The 18,036-nt window shown below is 35.7% G+C and overlaps 1 protein-coding gene across 11 annotated transcripts in view; it reads right to left on the bottom strand.

Moving 5' to 3' along the window:
- The window catches only part of tiam1b (TIAM Rac1 associated GEF 1b), a 209,110-nt gene that overhangs the window by 50,075 nt on the left and 140,999 nt on the right, over positions 1-18,036 (bottom strand). For 3 of the 11 annotated variants that reach the window (XR_012391065.1, XR_012391066.1, XM_068213614.2), the window contains exon 1: positions 3,392-3,616. The exons of the other annotated variants lie outside the window; for them this stretch is intronic. Coding sequence is in view for 1 of the 3 variants with exons in the window: in XM_068213614.2 (XP_068069715.1) it covers positions 3,392-3,460 (69 nt within the window). In the remaining 2 variants the exon portion in view is untranslated. Of the gene's footprint in view, positions 1-3,391; positions 3,617-18,036 lie in introns of those variants that run through there. 11 annotated transcript variants of the gene reach the window in all.

The following is an 18,036-nucleotide window of genomic DNA, read 5'->3' as shown; positions in this document are numbered from 1 at the left end:
TTATTTAAGACCTACAAAACAACATTTCAGTGAATTTAAGACTTTTTTAAGTGCTAATTTTTTGTATTAAGACTTATTAAGACTCCGCGAACATCCTGATTTCATTTCCAATATTAGTAAATCTTTTCTAAACATATTCCCGACTTCACAGGAACTTTTTGTTACAATGCTATGGATCTTTTTTTGTTGATCTTACTATGAAGATAAGAGGCTGCAAGCTGTGAAGAAACAAACACATGCATGCCGTGGACCTACACAACGGGAAATTTACACTTCCAGTCAACTTCCCTCCATGAAGTCCCAAACAAGACCACCACATCCTGCTTACAAAAAGCAGGATTTATTGTCTTACCAAGTAAATGCATGACTCAAAATGTTTAGGAAAGTACTCAAAAGCTCATTTAAAATAAAAAAATGAAGCTAGTTTGTATTTTTAAGACCACTTTTAGCTAATTTTAGTAAGATGTCCAAATATGGTTCAGTTGTCTTAACAAATAAATACACAACTCAGAATGAATAAGTTATCGAAAAACTTCTTTAAAAAACAAAAATAAATGTAGTTAGTATTATTAGGATCATTTTAGGCTTATTTCAGCTATAGTAAAATGTCCAAATGTGGTTTAATTGACTCCCAGCTTGGATAAACTGACTCAGAATGTTCATGAAATTAAAACTCCCCAAATAAAGCTGTTTTTCTTGCTTAGACTACTTTGGACTGATTTAAACTTTTTAAGCGTAAGAAAAGCAAAATTGCTCATCATCACAATCTGATTGAGCTATAAATGTAATTAGACCAACAACAATTAAACAAATAAAACCTTAAAAAAGTGCATGGTACAATCATAGTACTAGATGGTACTTTCAATGCAAGACAAAAAAGACAACATGGTATTACTGTAGTAGAATATCCAAAGGTGGTTCAACTGTCTTAAATAAATGCACGAATTCCAGTTTGGATAAATTGACTCCAAATGTTTAAGAAATGACTAAAAAAACTCATTTAAAATCACAAAATAAAGCTGTTTTTTTTTCTTGCTAAGACCTCTTCAGGCTGATTTAAACTATTTTTAAGTAAGCAAAAACACAAAATTGCTCATTATCGCAATCTGATTGATCAATTAAAGTAATTAGATCATAAAATTAAATCTAAAAAAGTGCATAGCACAATTGTTAGATGATACATTCAAGCAAAACAAAGAAGACGACATGGTATTACTATAGTAAAATGTCCATCGGTAGCTAAATTGACTCTTAGCTTGGATAAATTGACTCAAAATGTTTAAGAAATAACCCAAAATCTAATTTAAGCCCGAAATTGTAGCTAATTTCCTTGTTAAGACCACTTTAGACTAATTTCAACTTTTTTTAAGCATACAAAAACACAAAATCGCTCAAAATTACAATACGATTGAGCTTAAAAATTAATTAGACTAACAAATAAAACCTAAAGTTGTGCACTGTACAAAATATTAGATGGTACTTTGAATGCAAAATAAAAAGACAACATGGTATTACAATAGTAAAATGTCCATGGGTGGTTAAATTGACTTCTATCTTGGATACATTGACTAAGAATGTTTACAAAATTACCCAAAAACTCCTTTAAAACCCCTAAAATAAAGCTGGATTTCTTGTTAACACCCTTTAGACTGACTGAAACTAGTTCAGTTAAAAATAAAATAAAACTTGGTATCTGATTAAGCTATGACACTAATTAGACCCACAAATAAAACCTAAAAAATATTGCGTGAAACAATCACAGAGTTAGATAATACGTTCAATGCAAAACAAAGAAGACAACATGGTATTACTATAGTAAAATGTCCAACGGTAGCTAAATTGACTCTCAGCTTGTATAAATGGACTCAGAATGTTTAAGAAATAATCCAAGAACTCCTTCAAGCCCAGAAATGAAGCTGTTTTTCCTGCTAAGACCACTTTATACTGATTTAAACCATTTTTAAATATGCAAAAACACAAAATTGCTCATTATCATGATCTGATTGAGCTATAAAAGTTATCAGACCAATATGAAATGCCTAAAAAGAGCATGATACAATCATAGTATATTAGATAGTACAGTCAATGCAAAACAAAAAAGACTACTGGTATTACTGTATGGTGTTACTGTAGTAAATTGCCCTAATGTGGTTCAACTGTTTTAAATAAATGCTTGGATAAATTGACTCAGAATGTTTACGAAATTACCCAAAAACACCTTTAAAATCCCCAAATAAAGCTGGTTTTCTTGTTAAGACCACTTTAGACTGATTTCAACTCCTTTTTTAAGCATACAAAAACACAAAATAGCTCAAAATTACAATACGATTGAGCTTAAAAATTAATAAGACTAACAAATAAAACCTAAAGTTGTGCACTGTACAAAATATTAGATAATACTTTCAATGCAAAATAAAAAGACAACATGGTATTACTATAGTAAAATGTCCATGGGTGGTTCAATTGCCTTCTATCTTGGATACATTGACTAAGATATTTACAAAATTACCCAAAAACTCCTTTAAAACCCCTAAAATAAAGCTGGATTTCTTGTTAACACCCTTTAGACTGACTGAAACTAGTTCAGTTAAAAATAAAATACAACTTGGTATCTGATTAAGCTATGACACTAATTAGACCAACAAATAAAACCTAAAAAACATTGCATGAAACAATCGCAGAGTTAGATAATACTTTCAATGCAAAACAAAGAAGACAACATGGTATTACTATAGTAAAATGTCCAACGGTAGCTAAATTGATTCTCAGCTTGTATAAATGGACTCAGAATATTTAAGAAATAATCCAGAAATGAAGCTGTTTTTCCTGCTAAGACTGCTTTATACTGATTTAAACCACTTTTAAATATGCAAAAGCACAAAATTGCTCATTATCATGATCTGATTGAGCTATAAAAGTAATCAGACCAATAAGAAATGCCTAAAAAAAGTGCATGATACAATCATAGTATATTAGATAGTACATTCGATGCAAAACAAAAAAGAAAACTGGTATTACTGTATGGTATTACTGTAGTAAATTGTCCTAAGGTGGTTCAACTGTTTTAAATAAATGCATAACTCCCAGCTTAGATAAACCGACCCAGAATCTCTGAGAAACACTCCAATAAAACCACTTTAGGCAGATCTAAACTTTAAAACCTTCCCAAAGAAAGCTGCACGGTACAGTCACAGCATTAGACGTTACTTTGAAATGCAAAACACAAAAGGAAACATGACACTACTGTAGTAAAATGTCCACACTGTGTACAGCACTTTTGTATTTTACAAGCAAATCTAAAATTCTGACTCACGAGAAGCACTCGGGATAAGAAAAACTGCTCAAATCATCAATAAAGGAGGACAAATCACACAGATAAAACGGTTCTCACCAAGTGCAGCAGGTCATATATGGAGTCGGAGGAGCGTTTGCTGTGTCTGCTGCGTTTCAGCACGGACATCACTGACTCAGGATCAGCAGAACCCGCCTCTGAGAGAAACACCCCGTCCCACTGACACTGACGTGGGATCAGTTACAGGAAACGCCTCAGAAATCACAGATTCACTGCTGCGGCACCGACAACATCCCTCCGCTTATGACAAACAGAACAAATGACAGAGCAGAGAGAGAGAGAGAGCGAGGGATAGAGCCAGTTTCTCTCTCTCTCTGATTCGCCCACCTCCGACTCTGTATTCACCCTCCCGTTCTGATGCGACACCACCTCATTTATCTTCTCTTTCTCTCTCTTTCCTCCTGGCATGCTGAGCAAACACTGAGCTGCACAAGTTAAGATACTCCACACACACACACACACACACACACACACACACACACACACACACACACACACACACACACACACACACACACACGCACACACTCACACAAAAACAATCAGTGGAGAGAGGAAGAGGAAAAGGAAGAGGAAGTGGAAGGAATCTCCGTGCTGTTGTTATTGTTCATGATGGACTGGACTGAAGAGTTCAATCACACGAGAGATGCAATGCGGAGAGAGAGACAGAGAATGTTAAATGTACAGTTTATTCTGATCTATTATTATTTTTAATTAGTATTATGGTCCCACTTTATATTAAGTCGCCTTAACTAATATGTACTTACACAGGAACTAATACTTTGTTACAATGTACTTATTATGTAAATACATGTATTTACTGTGTACTTATGCTTGATTAAATACCTGTATGTAATTACATTTGTAAATACACTGCTGACCATTCCCTACACCTTAACCCACCTTTAAACCTACCCACACCACCAAACCTGTCCCTAACCCAACCCCTATCCCAACTCAAGAGCACCACAAGTGCTCTCAAATACTTTATGAACACAGTAAGTACATTGTATTTATTTATTTTTTGATGTTTTTGATGTACATTGTGATTTATTTTTTGACACTTTATAAAAAGTGGGGCCAGTATTATTAATATTATTATTCAATTTCCTTCGGCTTAGTCCCTTTTCTCATCAGGGGTCGCCACAGCGGAATGAACCGCCAACTATTCCAGCATATGTTTTACCAGCGTATGCCCTTCCGGCTGAAACCCAGTTCTGACAAACACCCATATACAAAGTCATATCACACTATAGCGCATGTGTTTGGACTGTGGGGAAACCGGAGTACGTAGTGCAGCAACACAAACATAAATGAACTCTTCGAATGAACTTCCCCAGTGATGCCCAAACTATGGCCTCCAGACCAAAGTTGGCCCATGATAACCTTTGATTTCGCCCGCCATCCTGTCTGAGAAGAGAAGGAGAATGTTCGGGGGAATGTCTTTAACAGAGATTATCATTTCTAATTCAACATAACCTTTTATTTAGTTAATTGTTGAGCTAACAATTAAAAAAAGCTTTTGAAATTAAATGTTTCAATTAAATGTTGCAAAAATTAATTTTAAATGCTGTCACTCGAAGAATAGAGGACACTGGAGAATACACTGCGCAGCTTTTTTGTGTCTTCGCCATTGAACTTTGCAGTGTTAAAAATGGAATTAAATTTTTTTTTTAATTAGATTGTATTAAATTAAAAAATATACACAAATTTATAAATATTAATACATTCATTCATTCATTCATTCATTCATTTTTGGCTAAGTCCCTTTATTATTCTGGAGTCGCCACAGCGGAATGAACCGCCACTTATCCAGCATGCTTTTATGCAGCGGATGTCCTTCCAGCCGCAATCCATCACTGGGAAACATCAATACACACTCATCCACTCTCATACACTACGGACAATTTCAACCTACCCAAATCACCTGTACCGCATGTCTTTGGACTGTGGGGGAATTCGGAGAACCCGGAGGAAACTCACGCAAAACGCAGGGAGAACATGCAAACTCCACACAGAAACGCCAACTGACAAAGCCCAGGCTCGAACCAGCGACCTTCTAGCTGTGAGGCGACAGCACTACCTAATGCGCCACTGCGTCACCAATATTAATACAATTAAAGTATTTTAAAACATTTTTAAATAATAATAAATTAGGAAAGATCATTTTAATGTAATACAGTTTGGTATATTTACCAACACCCCCAATCAAACTGGTGTTTGGCCCTTCATAGGAAAAGGTTTGGGCACCCCTGCTGCTCTATGAAGTCCCAAAAATACTAAATTTGTTTATTCTAAGGTCTTAATAAATATATGACGGTTTCTAAGCTGGTATTAACTGTTCCAATGTGACCAGAATCCTCCTAAAACCATCACACAACTGTTTGAAATGAGGTTAGGCCAATGTTAAGATACTTTAAGTTACTTATCCACCATGTGAACACCACAACATTGGTAAAAATCACAATCCCAAATACAGAGGGTTTCCAGTTTAAGGCAGATTTTTACAAAAGCATGCTGTGAAACTACACAAAACGTAATCTACACCATTAATGGTGATTAAAAATAACAAATTAAACCACAAAAAACTAGCTGGAAACAGTTTAGTATGTTGTTAAAGGGATAGTTCACCCAAAAATGAAGATTTTTCTCATCATTTACTCACTCGAGTGGTTTTAAACTTTTATGAGTTTCTTTCCTTTGTTCTTTTAAACGTCATTAATATTAGGTTAGATTTAGATCCTGATGTCAAAATTCTATGTCTAGCCAGCGTCAACATTATTTTGATGTCCAATAATGACATGAAAGGACTTTATTATTTGGTTGATTTTAGGTAGGAAAGTGACTAAAATCCAACATCGAGCTGACATCCTAAATCAATATCATACTGACATCAAACACTGACGTTTATTCGTCAGATATAACAACCAAAATACAACGTCTGATAGACGTCACAGTGGTAACATCCATACAACGTCAAGCTGTAGCATCATTAGACGTTGATATTTGGTTGATTTTAGATTGCGTTGGAAAGTGACCAAAATCCAACATCAAGCCAACATCTTAAACCAACGTCATATTGACGTCAAATACTGACATTTATTTATCATGTATGGCAACCTAAATCCAACGTATTTCTTTTGTTGTTTTTGTAACAAAAATCATCTCATGAGTTCACACTTAGCTAATGATTGATAAGTTAAAGCGTGTTGAGCATGAAGATCCTCGAGAAGTTGCTTAAAAAGCCCGGGGCTGCCTCCTGTTTCATTAGCCGCATTTCCACTATCAGGCCAGTGCGAGCCAGGGCTTATATCGGGCCAGGCCGGGCCAATCGCCCGGGAGATTGAGCAGTGAGGCCGAAATCATGTCGCGTTTCCACTGTGGGGCTAGTAGCTTGCAGCGCGTCAGCAAACCCCGCCCCCAGAACATCCCCCGAATCGAACGTCACTCAAACCGCCCACTTCAGCGAGAATCATGCAGATAAAGCACATCATCACGAAACTATTAAAATTAGGACAACCGAAACAAACAAATGACACGTTACTGTACAGCAGTACAACGCATGTCTATACGCACATGCCTGTGTGTTTTCATTCATCATATTCATTTACTCGCAGACCGACTGGCATCGAAATCCAGTGGTTTTGCCACCAACGGAGGGACCCAGCGCAGGGAGCGCACACATCCATAATATAGCACCACATATATAAAATTCTCTGTTAATAACTCGATATAAAATGTATTTTATAACATCCTCTAGACAGACGCTGTCCAACATTCATCCCAAATGCTGGACAGAGAACTGAAACATGTTTTTTTTTCCCTATAGGCTTTACGACACTTAATAGGTGATTCCCTTTATCTAAAGACGTTGCTTATTATATCTTAAGTAAAGGAAAGTGTTCAGTGTTTCAGCACATAAGAGCAGCACGTAATAAAATATAGCCTATATTTCGTTGCGCTCAGCAGCAATACACTAATAAAGCTCTTTATGTATTTTAAATTTCCTTTTTTAATTTTACCACGTTATATAAAAACACACCCACTTGTTTGAGGACACAGAACACATTTTGAACTTGCAGTTTTCCCCGTCAAAAAAGTGCTGCGCAGCTGGAAGACAGAAAAAAAAGGTCGCCTAGTTTCTGCTTTCACTCACCCCGAAAATGTTCTGTTTGCATGATTTGATTAATTTCATCGTATCCAAATACTTTATAAATAATATTTAAAACATTTTCCGGTGTTTATTTATTTATTTATTTTTTAGAAAATCTTTTTTTTTAAAGAGGCTTTTGAAAAATGAAAGTTAAATATAAAATTGAAACAGTTTGATATAGTACCTAATTGTTATAGCTATAGCTTTTGTTAGTTTTATATTGGTTTATTTATTTAATGTGATTTTATTATAGGCCTATCTGATATTTGTAATTCGTTAAATTATTTAAATGTAGCTTAGGCTATTTTATCTAGATATGACACTATTGTTTTGAGCCTACAAAAGCGGACATGAAATTTGTAAAGTTTAATGTCTTTCTGTTGTATTCATATAGTGTATTATCTCCAAAATAAATTAAAACAATAAAAAGAAAAGAAAAAAGCCGATCGCGGCATCAACAGAGCTATTAATGGAGCGCTCTTTTCCTCGGTCTCACACAAGCACAGGCATCTAAACGTGCAAAAACACTTATTAAACTTGACAAAACCTCTTGAAAACCTTTACTGTCTGCTGTGTCTTTAATATGGTGTAAAGATTAGTATGCGTTATTGAAACATCAAAGAGATGCAGCAAAGAAAAGTGACTTATTAAAACTACCATTTTATGCAACAACCTTACATTTAAAAGAGAAACATAAGGGCGATCATATGCAAAAAAGACCCCAGCCTATAATTTGTTCCAGATGTTTCCTTTATCCTATTTATTTGTTTGTTTATGTGTTTGGCGCATGTACTCGTGTGCGATCGGAAAACTGTGCCCGCCTCTCTGTACTTGTTTCACTCCGCCCCGAAGCCCCGGCTGGCCCTCTTTGGTCCAAGGTATTCGGCGGGCCGAAAAAGGCCGGCCGCTGGCCCCAAGAAAGCCCCGCTTTGGCCCGATTAGGCCCCGGAAGCGACAGTGGAAACGCCACTGGCCTTGGCTCGCCCTGGCTCGCTCGCTTTAGGCGCGATAGTGGAAACGCGGCTATTGTGAGAGAAGGGAGTCGGAGCTCAGGTAGGTCTCAAGAGCTCCCCTGTATTTAGCTAGGAAAGAGGGGTAGGAGTCAGAGTGGAATGGGGGATTCTTTAAAACGAAATCTGGCTATTTATCTGGCTATTTATTTATATTTGGATTCATCTGATTGGTTTATGATGTAATTGCTAAAGCGGGACCAGCCATGGTCAATCATAAGCATGTGAAACTTCACTTCAATACTTCTTCTACATCATGCGTCATACGCCCAGTCACAGATCAGTTAGGAAGCTGTCAAAAACGCATTCAGCAGTCGCTGGAAGTCAGTGATTTGGATTTTTAATTTAAGAATGTTGAATATTTCAGTTACAAAAACACATCGATTCACTTCGTAAAACACGGGTTAACACCCTAGTGGTGTATGGGTTAAATTTACGACAGGTTTATGTGCTTTTGAAAACTTCACATTGCTAACTTTAATTTAAACTATTCTTTGAACCTCCCCTCGCCTCGTCACTTTTATCATTAATGGTATTACTTTTACTTTTGTTATCATTATAATTTTCTTTACTGTTTTGACTTGTCCTCCTGTTATCTCATCATTATCATAAGTATTTATACCATTGTCATTATTAAGATTGCTGTAGTTGTTGTAGTACAAGTAGTAGTGGTAGTAGTCATAGTAGCAGTATCGATTGTAGTTGTGATTATTGAAGTAGTAGTTCCTGTAGTAGTCGATGTCGTTGGTATAGTGGTATCAGAAGTAGTAAAGGTGTTGTTGTAGTAGTAGTAGTAGTCGTTGTTGGTGTAGTAGTATCAGTAGTAGATGTTGTCGATGTAGATGTTGTAGTAGCAGTAATTGCAGTAGTAGTAGTCGTTGTTGGTGTAGTAGTATCAGTAGTAGATGTTGTCGATGTAGATGTTGTAGTAGCAGTAATTGCAGTAGTAGTAGTCGTTGTTGGTGTAGTAATATCAGTAGTAGATGTTGTCGATGTAGATGTTGTAGTAGCAGTAATTGCAGTAGTAGTAGTCGTTGTTGGTGTAGTAATATCAGTAGTAGATGTTGTCGATGTAGATGTTGTAGTAGCAGTAATTGCAGTAGTAGTAGTCGTTGTTGGTGTAGTAATATCAGTAGTAGATGTTGTCGATGTAGATGTTGTAGTAGCAGTAATTGAAGTAGTAGTAGTCGTTGTTGGTGTAGTAGTATCAGTAGTAGATGTTGTTGATGTAGATGTTGTAGTAGCAGTGATTGCGGTAGTAATGACAGCAGTAGTAGTAGATATTGTTGTAGTAGACTTAGTTGTAGCAGACGCTGTAGTAGTATCAGTATTAGTAGACATTGTAGTAGTAAAAGTCGTGGTTTTGGCTGTAGTAGCAGCAGTAGTAGTTGTAATATTAGTAACTTTCAGTAGTAGTTGGTGTAGCACTTGTGATTTGTTATTATTGTTGTTGTCAGTTATTATTACTATTGTTTTACTACTGTTTTTTTCTTTTGTTTTACACACATACGCACACGCACCTACCAGTGCCTGGCTGTTGTTGTTGTTGTTTTGTTTTGTTGTTTTCGTTGATGATTCTTTGTATTTGTATGATCCCAATTTATGTACCTTTTTGCATATTCTAATAAAATAATAACAATAATAATAATAATAATAATAATAATAATAATAATAATAATAATAAAAATAAACTATTATTTGAAATGGTATATTTACTGTAGGGTTTTGACATCCCATTAACATTAACAACTGTCAGCATGCTAATAAAAGCCCCGCTGCTTAAATATAAAACTTAACATTACCAACAGTTAGTCAACTCCTAGTGAAGAAAAATAAATCGAAAGTGAAATTGCGGGGGTTTGATCTGATTTGAATGATATTAGGGTGTTGAAGAAAGCTCATGGTATTACATCTGACATATCTTCCTTTTAATTCATTTCAAATTAGAGATGTAACAGTATCAGAATTTCATGGTACGGTAATACCTCTGTATGAATGGCCGGTACGGTATTTATTGAGTAATTTAGAGGAAAACAAAACTAATGAAAAGACTCGAAAAAAGTGCCAAAAGTGTTTATTTACCTTAGCACTGAACATATTAATGACATACAAATTAGCCATCTATCTGAAAGTTTTGAAACAGGAACTTAAATTTTTCAATTTTAATAACAAAAAACTATAAAACCATATTAAAAAAAATAAAGTTTCAATTTAGTGTTGTTAAAAACTCATCACATTCAACATTTAATCACTCACTCACTTAGAGGTTTTTTTTAAGGATATTATCATATAAATATAATCTGGTAAAAGCTGGTATCTCTGGGTATTTACAATGTCCCCTGCAACAGAAAAAAACCCTCTCATTTGGGACTGAGGTTTCTGGGACAGAGAGATATGATTTAGCCAAGGTTGACAGCAGTGGGTAACGTTGTGCATTGTCTTTCCACCACTTGAGAGGACAAGCCATGAGTGAGATAGAGGTCTCTTTGCGGTACAAGTCAATGTCTGCATCAATCTGAGCAGTGTGCTGTGTTCTGCAGTCCCCATGACTGTTTTAGTCATATTCCCTGACTTATATTTCAGCAGTCTGGCAGTGCCAGCATACTGTTTTTTTCTTTGTCTGTCACGTTTTCTACTTTTCGTATCTTTGTAGAAAGAAATCGAAATGCTTTCACACATCCGATTTAAATCCGCTTTAGGTTCGATCATTTCCAGCTCTTTTTCTTCCACGCTACTAGCAGCACACTCCATTTCCGCATTACTAGATCTGTAGTGACAACAGACCGCAAAGGATGATGGCCACGCCTAGGCTGATGGGAATTGTAGTTCCCGCTACCTCCCGTTCGCTTCATTCGCCTGAGCAAACTTTTCTTAGAAATATAGTTTTATTGAGTCATGCGCCTACGGTAATATTGAAAAAAATTACTATTGCGGTTTGACGGTATTTACAATATTGTTACATTCCTATTTCAAATGCTTTCCTCAGGATCTTGCTATACTATATATTATATTTGTTTCTCATGCAACTGATTTGTTGAATTTTAATGTGATTAATAAATTAATATTGTGTGGTTCCTGTCTTGTGTGTGTGGTGAATGGTGTTAATCTATTACGCTGCAGAAAAAAAATGGCCCCAAAAGTTTACAGCACAAAGTTTACAGTAACAGTGAAAATGAAGACTTCTTTCATGAAAAGAAGTTGAATCATTTGTCCTGAAGGCTTACTGTGTGGCTGATGAACAAACCAACTGAACAGCAGTCTGGTGATATATAATACAGTAGTGGAGCGAGTGTCTGTTTCATAAAGATTGATCATCTGAACGGCCGCATGGAGAGAAGGAGAGAGAAAAAAGAGAAAGCCAGCAGGGGGAAATAAACAGAATGAATACACCAGGATTTACAAGAGCAGAAATGGGCCGTCAGATCATGTGTTTCAGGCTCAGAGCACGACAGCTAAACATGACCAACAGGACACGCAGATAAACTGTGATATGACAATCGCTTAAAGGGATAGTTCACCTCAAAATTTAAATCTCATTATTTAATCTTACGTAAGTGGTTCTAAATGTTTATGCAATTACATTCGGAAGAATGCTGGAAAAAAATCAGCCATTGATATCAAGTAGGGATAAAAATACTATTGAAGTCAATAGGTGTTTTTACCAGCATACTTCAGCATATCTTTGTGCTCATAAAAAAAAAAAAAAAAAAATTTAAACAGGTTTGGAGCAAATGTAGGATGACAAAATGATGGCAGAATTTTCATTTTTGGGGGAACTGAACTTTTTAGACGCACTTGGCCTTTAATTCATATTAAAGTAGTTGTTGTTGTGCCACAAAAAGCCTGTCAATTTTGCCTATGCTTATATTCAGTTTTGAAGTCCTAAAAAAAAACGGTGGTGTACTATAACCCACCCAATCCAAATTTTAAAAATAGGTAAAGAAACGACGAAAGTCAATGCTTCTTTGATTCATTAGCTATATATATCTATACCTCTCTTTCGGCCCACCAGGGGCCCACGGGCCCCATTTTGAAAACCCCTGTATTAGACTACACTGTAAAAAAAATCTTGCTGTTGAATCAAATTCATCTCAACTTACATAAATCAAGCTAAATATTGAGTTAAACTTTGTAAAACTTCACACACAACGTCATTAATATTAGGTTAGATTTAGATCGTGATGTCGAGTGACCAAGATTCAGTGTCTAAGGACGTTATTTTGATGTCCAATATGATGTTGATATTTGGTTGATTTTAGGTTGTTAGAAAGTGACCAAAATCCACTACCGAGCCAACATCTGAAACCATTGTGATTTTGATGCCAAATATTAACATTTATTCATCATGTATGGCAACCAAAATCCAATGTCTAATAGACATCATAGTGGTAATGCCAACACAATATCAAGCTGTAACATCATTAGACGTTGATATTTTGTTATTTTTAGGTTGCGTTGGAAAGTGACCAAAATCCAACATCAAGTCAACATCTTAAACCAACGTTATATTGACATCAAATACTAACAGTTAATAATCAGGTATGGCAACCAAAATCCAACGTCTGTCCGACATTGAACACTGACATCAGTCTGGCATTGGGTTTTGACGTCAACCTGATTTTAATTTCCACCCAAAATGCAACGTTCCCTGACATTGGGGTACAACGTCAATCTGACATCATGTCGATGTCCTATGCCTGCTGGGTAATTAACTTATTAGAATAAGTTAAAGCAAAACAAATATTTGTTCTCTTGACTTTTTGTCATAACATTTTTTTTATTTCAGAAGGATTATAAGACATGATGACGAAAGTAATGATGCAGAAAATGCAGTTTTGCATCAAATAATGAATCACATTTTAAAATATAATCAAAGCTACTAATATTTGTTTTAATTTTCCTGTATTTTTTGATCAAATAAATGCAGCCTTTGTGAACACAAGAGACTTTTCCAATTTAAAACTTAACTTCAAAACCACTAGTGTACATCAAAAACAATCATTTGCTACAGCAGAAAGTAAAAGCCATAAGAATGAAAGAGAAACGCGTCCAGAAGAAACCCAGCGCTGAACTTGCTAAATCCTCTACTGAACACTTTTAGCATCAAAGACGTCTCCTGATATAACAAATCACTCACAGCGCGAGCCCAACTGCCTGTTAATGTGGAGATCAGCACGCAAAGAGCGACAAACCAGACGGAAAACTGCTTCTCTCACAGTAACAAATGATCCGTGAGTCCAAATCCCTTTCTAGTCCTACAGAATAATATCTCAACAGACAGCGAAGCGCTGTTAATGCACCATTATTCACACCTGAACTCGTAAAATCGAAATGTTGACAGCTGCTTTATAAATTAACACATTACAACATGTTTCTACAAGTAAGACTGAATCCTGAAGGATGGAGACTGTAAAACAGATACAGCTGAAAATAGCAATGAAGTCAGATGTGTGGTGCGGTAGTATATTAAGCTGTTGTGTTTATAAGAGAAAGGCAAGTTCAAGTCACTCCATCAACCTTAAAAAAACTAGAGCTTTAGTAATGTCAGCCACTTTTTAGACTATCTAAAATATTAAATATAGAGTCAAAAACTTTTTATCCCTAAATCACAGCTGTGATTAAAATGCATGAAGAACACAGCATGTTAAATGATCAAACTGAATGGCATTTGAAAGTAAAGTAAACTCTGCTAAGTGTTTTTTTCAATGACTTTTAGCCTCACTTTTTTTTTTCTAAATGTTTAGCTTTAAATGTGATGCTTGTGTCACAATTATAATGACTGTCGGTGCATTATAAGTAAAACAGCAAGCAATTTAAATTTATTTGAAAAATTGGACATTATATGGCATATTTTAAAAAATAAATGCAGACATATCTATTTGGATGGATGGATGGATGGATGGATGGATGGATGGATGGATGGATGGATAGTTGAGCAGATGGATTGATGTTAGACCGATAGGTATATGAATGGATTGATGGATAGATAAATAAATGGATGGATGGATGCATGCATGAGTAGATGGATGATAGACAGATGAGTATATAGATGGAGAGCTGAATGATAGATTAGTAGATTAATTGATGATAAACATGGGCATGAATAGAGGTAAGTGCATGAATAGATGGATAAAAGAATAGATGGGTGGATAGATGGATGGATGGATGGATGAATGGATATATGCATAGTTGACCAGATGGATGGATGATAGACCAATGGGTATATGGATGTATATATGGATAGATAAATAAATTGATAAACAGATGAGTAGCAGATGGGTTTGTGGATGGATAGATAGACAAATATAATATGGATAAGTAGATGAATGGATGATAGACAGATGGGTATGGGTGGATAGTTAAATCCATGGATGTATGACAGACTAATGGGTTTATGGATGGATAGATAGATGAATGGATGGATGGATGGATGGATGGGTGGATGGATGGGTGGATGGCTGGATGGAAGGATGGGCGGATGGTTGACTGATCAGTGGACGGATGGATGGATGAATCAAACGAGTAAATGGATGATATTTAAATAGTTAAATAGATAGATGATAATAGAAAGATGGGTACATGAATGGATGGATAGACAAATTAATAGATGTTTGGATGGATGGATGGATGGATGGATGGATGGATGGATGGATGGATGGATGGATGGATGGATAAGTGGATGGATGGAAGACAGACAGATGGGTTTGTGCGTGGATAGATGAATGGATAAGTATATGGATAGATGACATACAGATGGATTTATAGATAGATGGATGGATAGATGGATGGATGGATAGATGGATGGATGGATGGATGGATGGATGGATGGATGGATGGTAGACAAATTAATGAATAGATGGAAGAAATATGGATCGATAGATGGACAAATTAATGAATGGATGATATTTAGAAAGTTGAGTAAATAGATGATTATAGAAAGATCAGTAGATGGATGGATGGATGGTTGACTAGATGGATGGATGGTTGACTAGATGGATGGATGGTTGACTAGATGGATGAATGGTTGACTAGATGGATGGATGATAGACAGATGGGTTTGTAGATTGATAGATGAATAAATGATAGGATGGATGATATATAGATAGATGAGTGCATGGATGGATGATAGATTTGTTTTTGGATTGACAGATGGATGGATGGATTATAGATGAGATTAGAGGTTGATTAATTGATTGATTGATTGATTGATTGATTGATTGATTGATTGATTGATCGGTCCGTCGATTGATTGATTAATTGATTGATTAAATGATACTAATCAATGGATGGATGGAAGAAATGTGGATTGATGGATGAATGAATGAATAATATTAGGATAGTTGACTAGATGGATGGCTGGATGAATCGATAGATAACTAGACGAATAAATACACAGATGGATGAATATAGATTAATGAATGGAACTGAGAAGATAAACAAATTTCTTGGCTCAAAATATACACATAATCAGAGCATGTATAACCGGAATTAAATATACATATATATGAGTGTCCACTAAAGCTGATTATAGATTCCTTTGCATTCCTCGCCTGCCCTCTTCTACTTTCTCCTCTTTAATAAAGGCCAGAAAGAAAAACAGACAGACACATGTCTATGCATGCCAAACGCAATCTTGCTCAGGCTCCCGGCGAGACCCAGAGTCCCGCTGTCTCTCTGCTGACCCAAAGTGCATCTCTCTGCCTGGGCCCGACAGCCAACACACACTTCAGACCCAGAACACACTCATTCTGCACATCAGAGACGCTCAAAGTCTGGGCTCATAATGTGAGACATCCAGTTTTATCATGCTGGGCCACTTGCTTCCAGATCAAACGGAGTGTAAAAAAACGTACATTTATATTGCATTTAATTGGTAGAGCAAGCAGATTAATTCCAAAAGTGTTTAGCAAGTCATATTTCTGCATGCATAATTGAGAGGGGAAACATCAGGATATGGAGATACTGTCATCGATGATTGGTGCAACAGCTTGGAGCATATTCAAACTGTGTGAATTGCACTTAGCAACAAAAAAAAAATGCGACAACAGTGGCAAAATGTGGAAAGCTCGACAGTGAAAACAGACTAAATGATTTCTAAACTGCTGCATCCAATTATGAGAAAGAGTTACTCACTTGAACAATAAGTAAAGCCAAGCTGCCTTGTTAATATATTGCTGTGTGTATATATATGTTTAGAATCAATATTTAGTTTAATGTTTATTCAGTTCAGATCAATAATATCCAGCAAACATTTAATGTTTTTAAAAGAGATCAAATAGATTTCTAAACATAGATGCTTTGGCTAAAATGAGGCTAAAATCTAATGGACATCTAAAAATAGTCGAAAACAGGACAATAGTCAATCAAATACACATGAATGAATGACTTCACATGTGAAATAAAACTAATCTGTGTATTCGATGACTGGTCTATTTTGGGGCTATTTTTAGACGTCTGTTTAGCCTTTAACCCAAATTTAGCCTTGTTTTAGCTGTTTGTGTTTGGACGCCTATTAGATTTTCACTGAAAGACCAAATTTAGCCTTGTTTTAGCCGTTTATGTTTAGACGTCTGTTAGATTTTTACTGACAGACCAAATTTAGCCTTGTCTTAGCTGTTTGTGTTTATACATAGATTATATTTTTACTGACAGACCAAATTTAGCCTTGCTTAAGCTGCTTTGTTCAGACATCTATTAGACTTTCACTGCCAGGATAAAAATTTGGCCTTGATAAAGCAGTTTGTGTTTAGACGTCTATTATATTTTTACTGACAGGCCAAATTTAGCCTTGTTTTAGCTGTTTATGTTTAGACGTCTATTATATTTTCACTGACAGACCAAATTTAGCCTTGTTTTAGCTGTTAATGTGTAGACATCTATTGGACTTTCACTGACAGGCCAAATTTAGCCTTTTTTTAGCTGTTTATGTTTAGACATCTGTTAGACTTTTACTGACAAACCAAATTTAGCCTTGTTTTAACTGTTTACGTTTAGATGCCTATTAGACTCTTACTGAGAGGCCAAATTTAGCCTTGTTTTAGCTGTCAATGTTTAGACATCTATTACACTTTTACTGACAGACCAAATTTAGCCTTATTTAGCTGTTTATGTTTAGACGTCTATTAGACGTCTATTAAATACAACATTTCTTAGTGGGTAGCTATTGAACTGACTTACAAAATACGTTAAATTCATCAATAAGCAGCTCTACAGAAATGAACAGATTTGTTTTTCAGCTCAAGTTTAGTTTCTGACATTAAACTACTTGAGAGATTAACATACTGGTAACATTCATGAAACTTATGAATGCAATTTCACAGTCTACACTGATGTGGAAAATTAAAAAAGTGGCCAACGCTTCTTTATTTTGATGAACAAGGTCATTAAAATATACGACTGGTGTAAAACATAGCTGCTCATTTAAAAACCAAATGAATATCGAGTACCATTTCACCTCATTTTCTAACACAGCCACAGAGTCATTTAAGTAGGGCTGCATTACATTATTCCTCTCACAATGA

The sequence above is a fragment of the Danio rerio genome, chromosome 15, assembly GCF_049306965.1.
Source record: "Danio rerio strain Tuebingen ecotype United States chromosome 15, GRCz12tu, whole genome shotgun sequence".
In the NCBI taxonomy this organism is placed as follows: Eukaryota; Metazoa; Chordata; class Actinopteri; order Cypriniformes; family Danionidae; genus Danio; species Danio rerio.
This window is presented reverse-complemented; position numbering and strand designations above follow the sequence as displayed.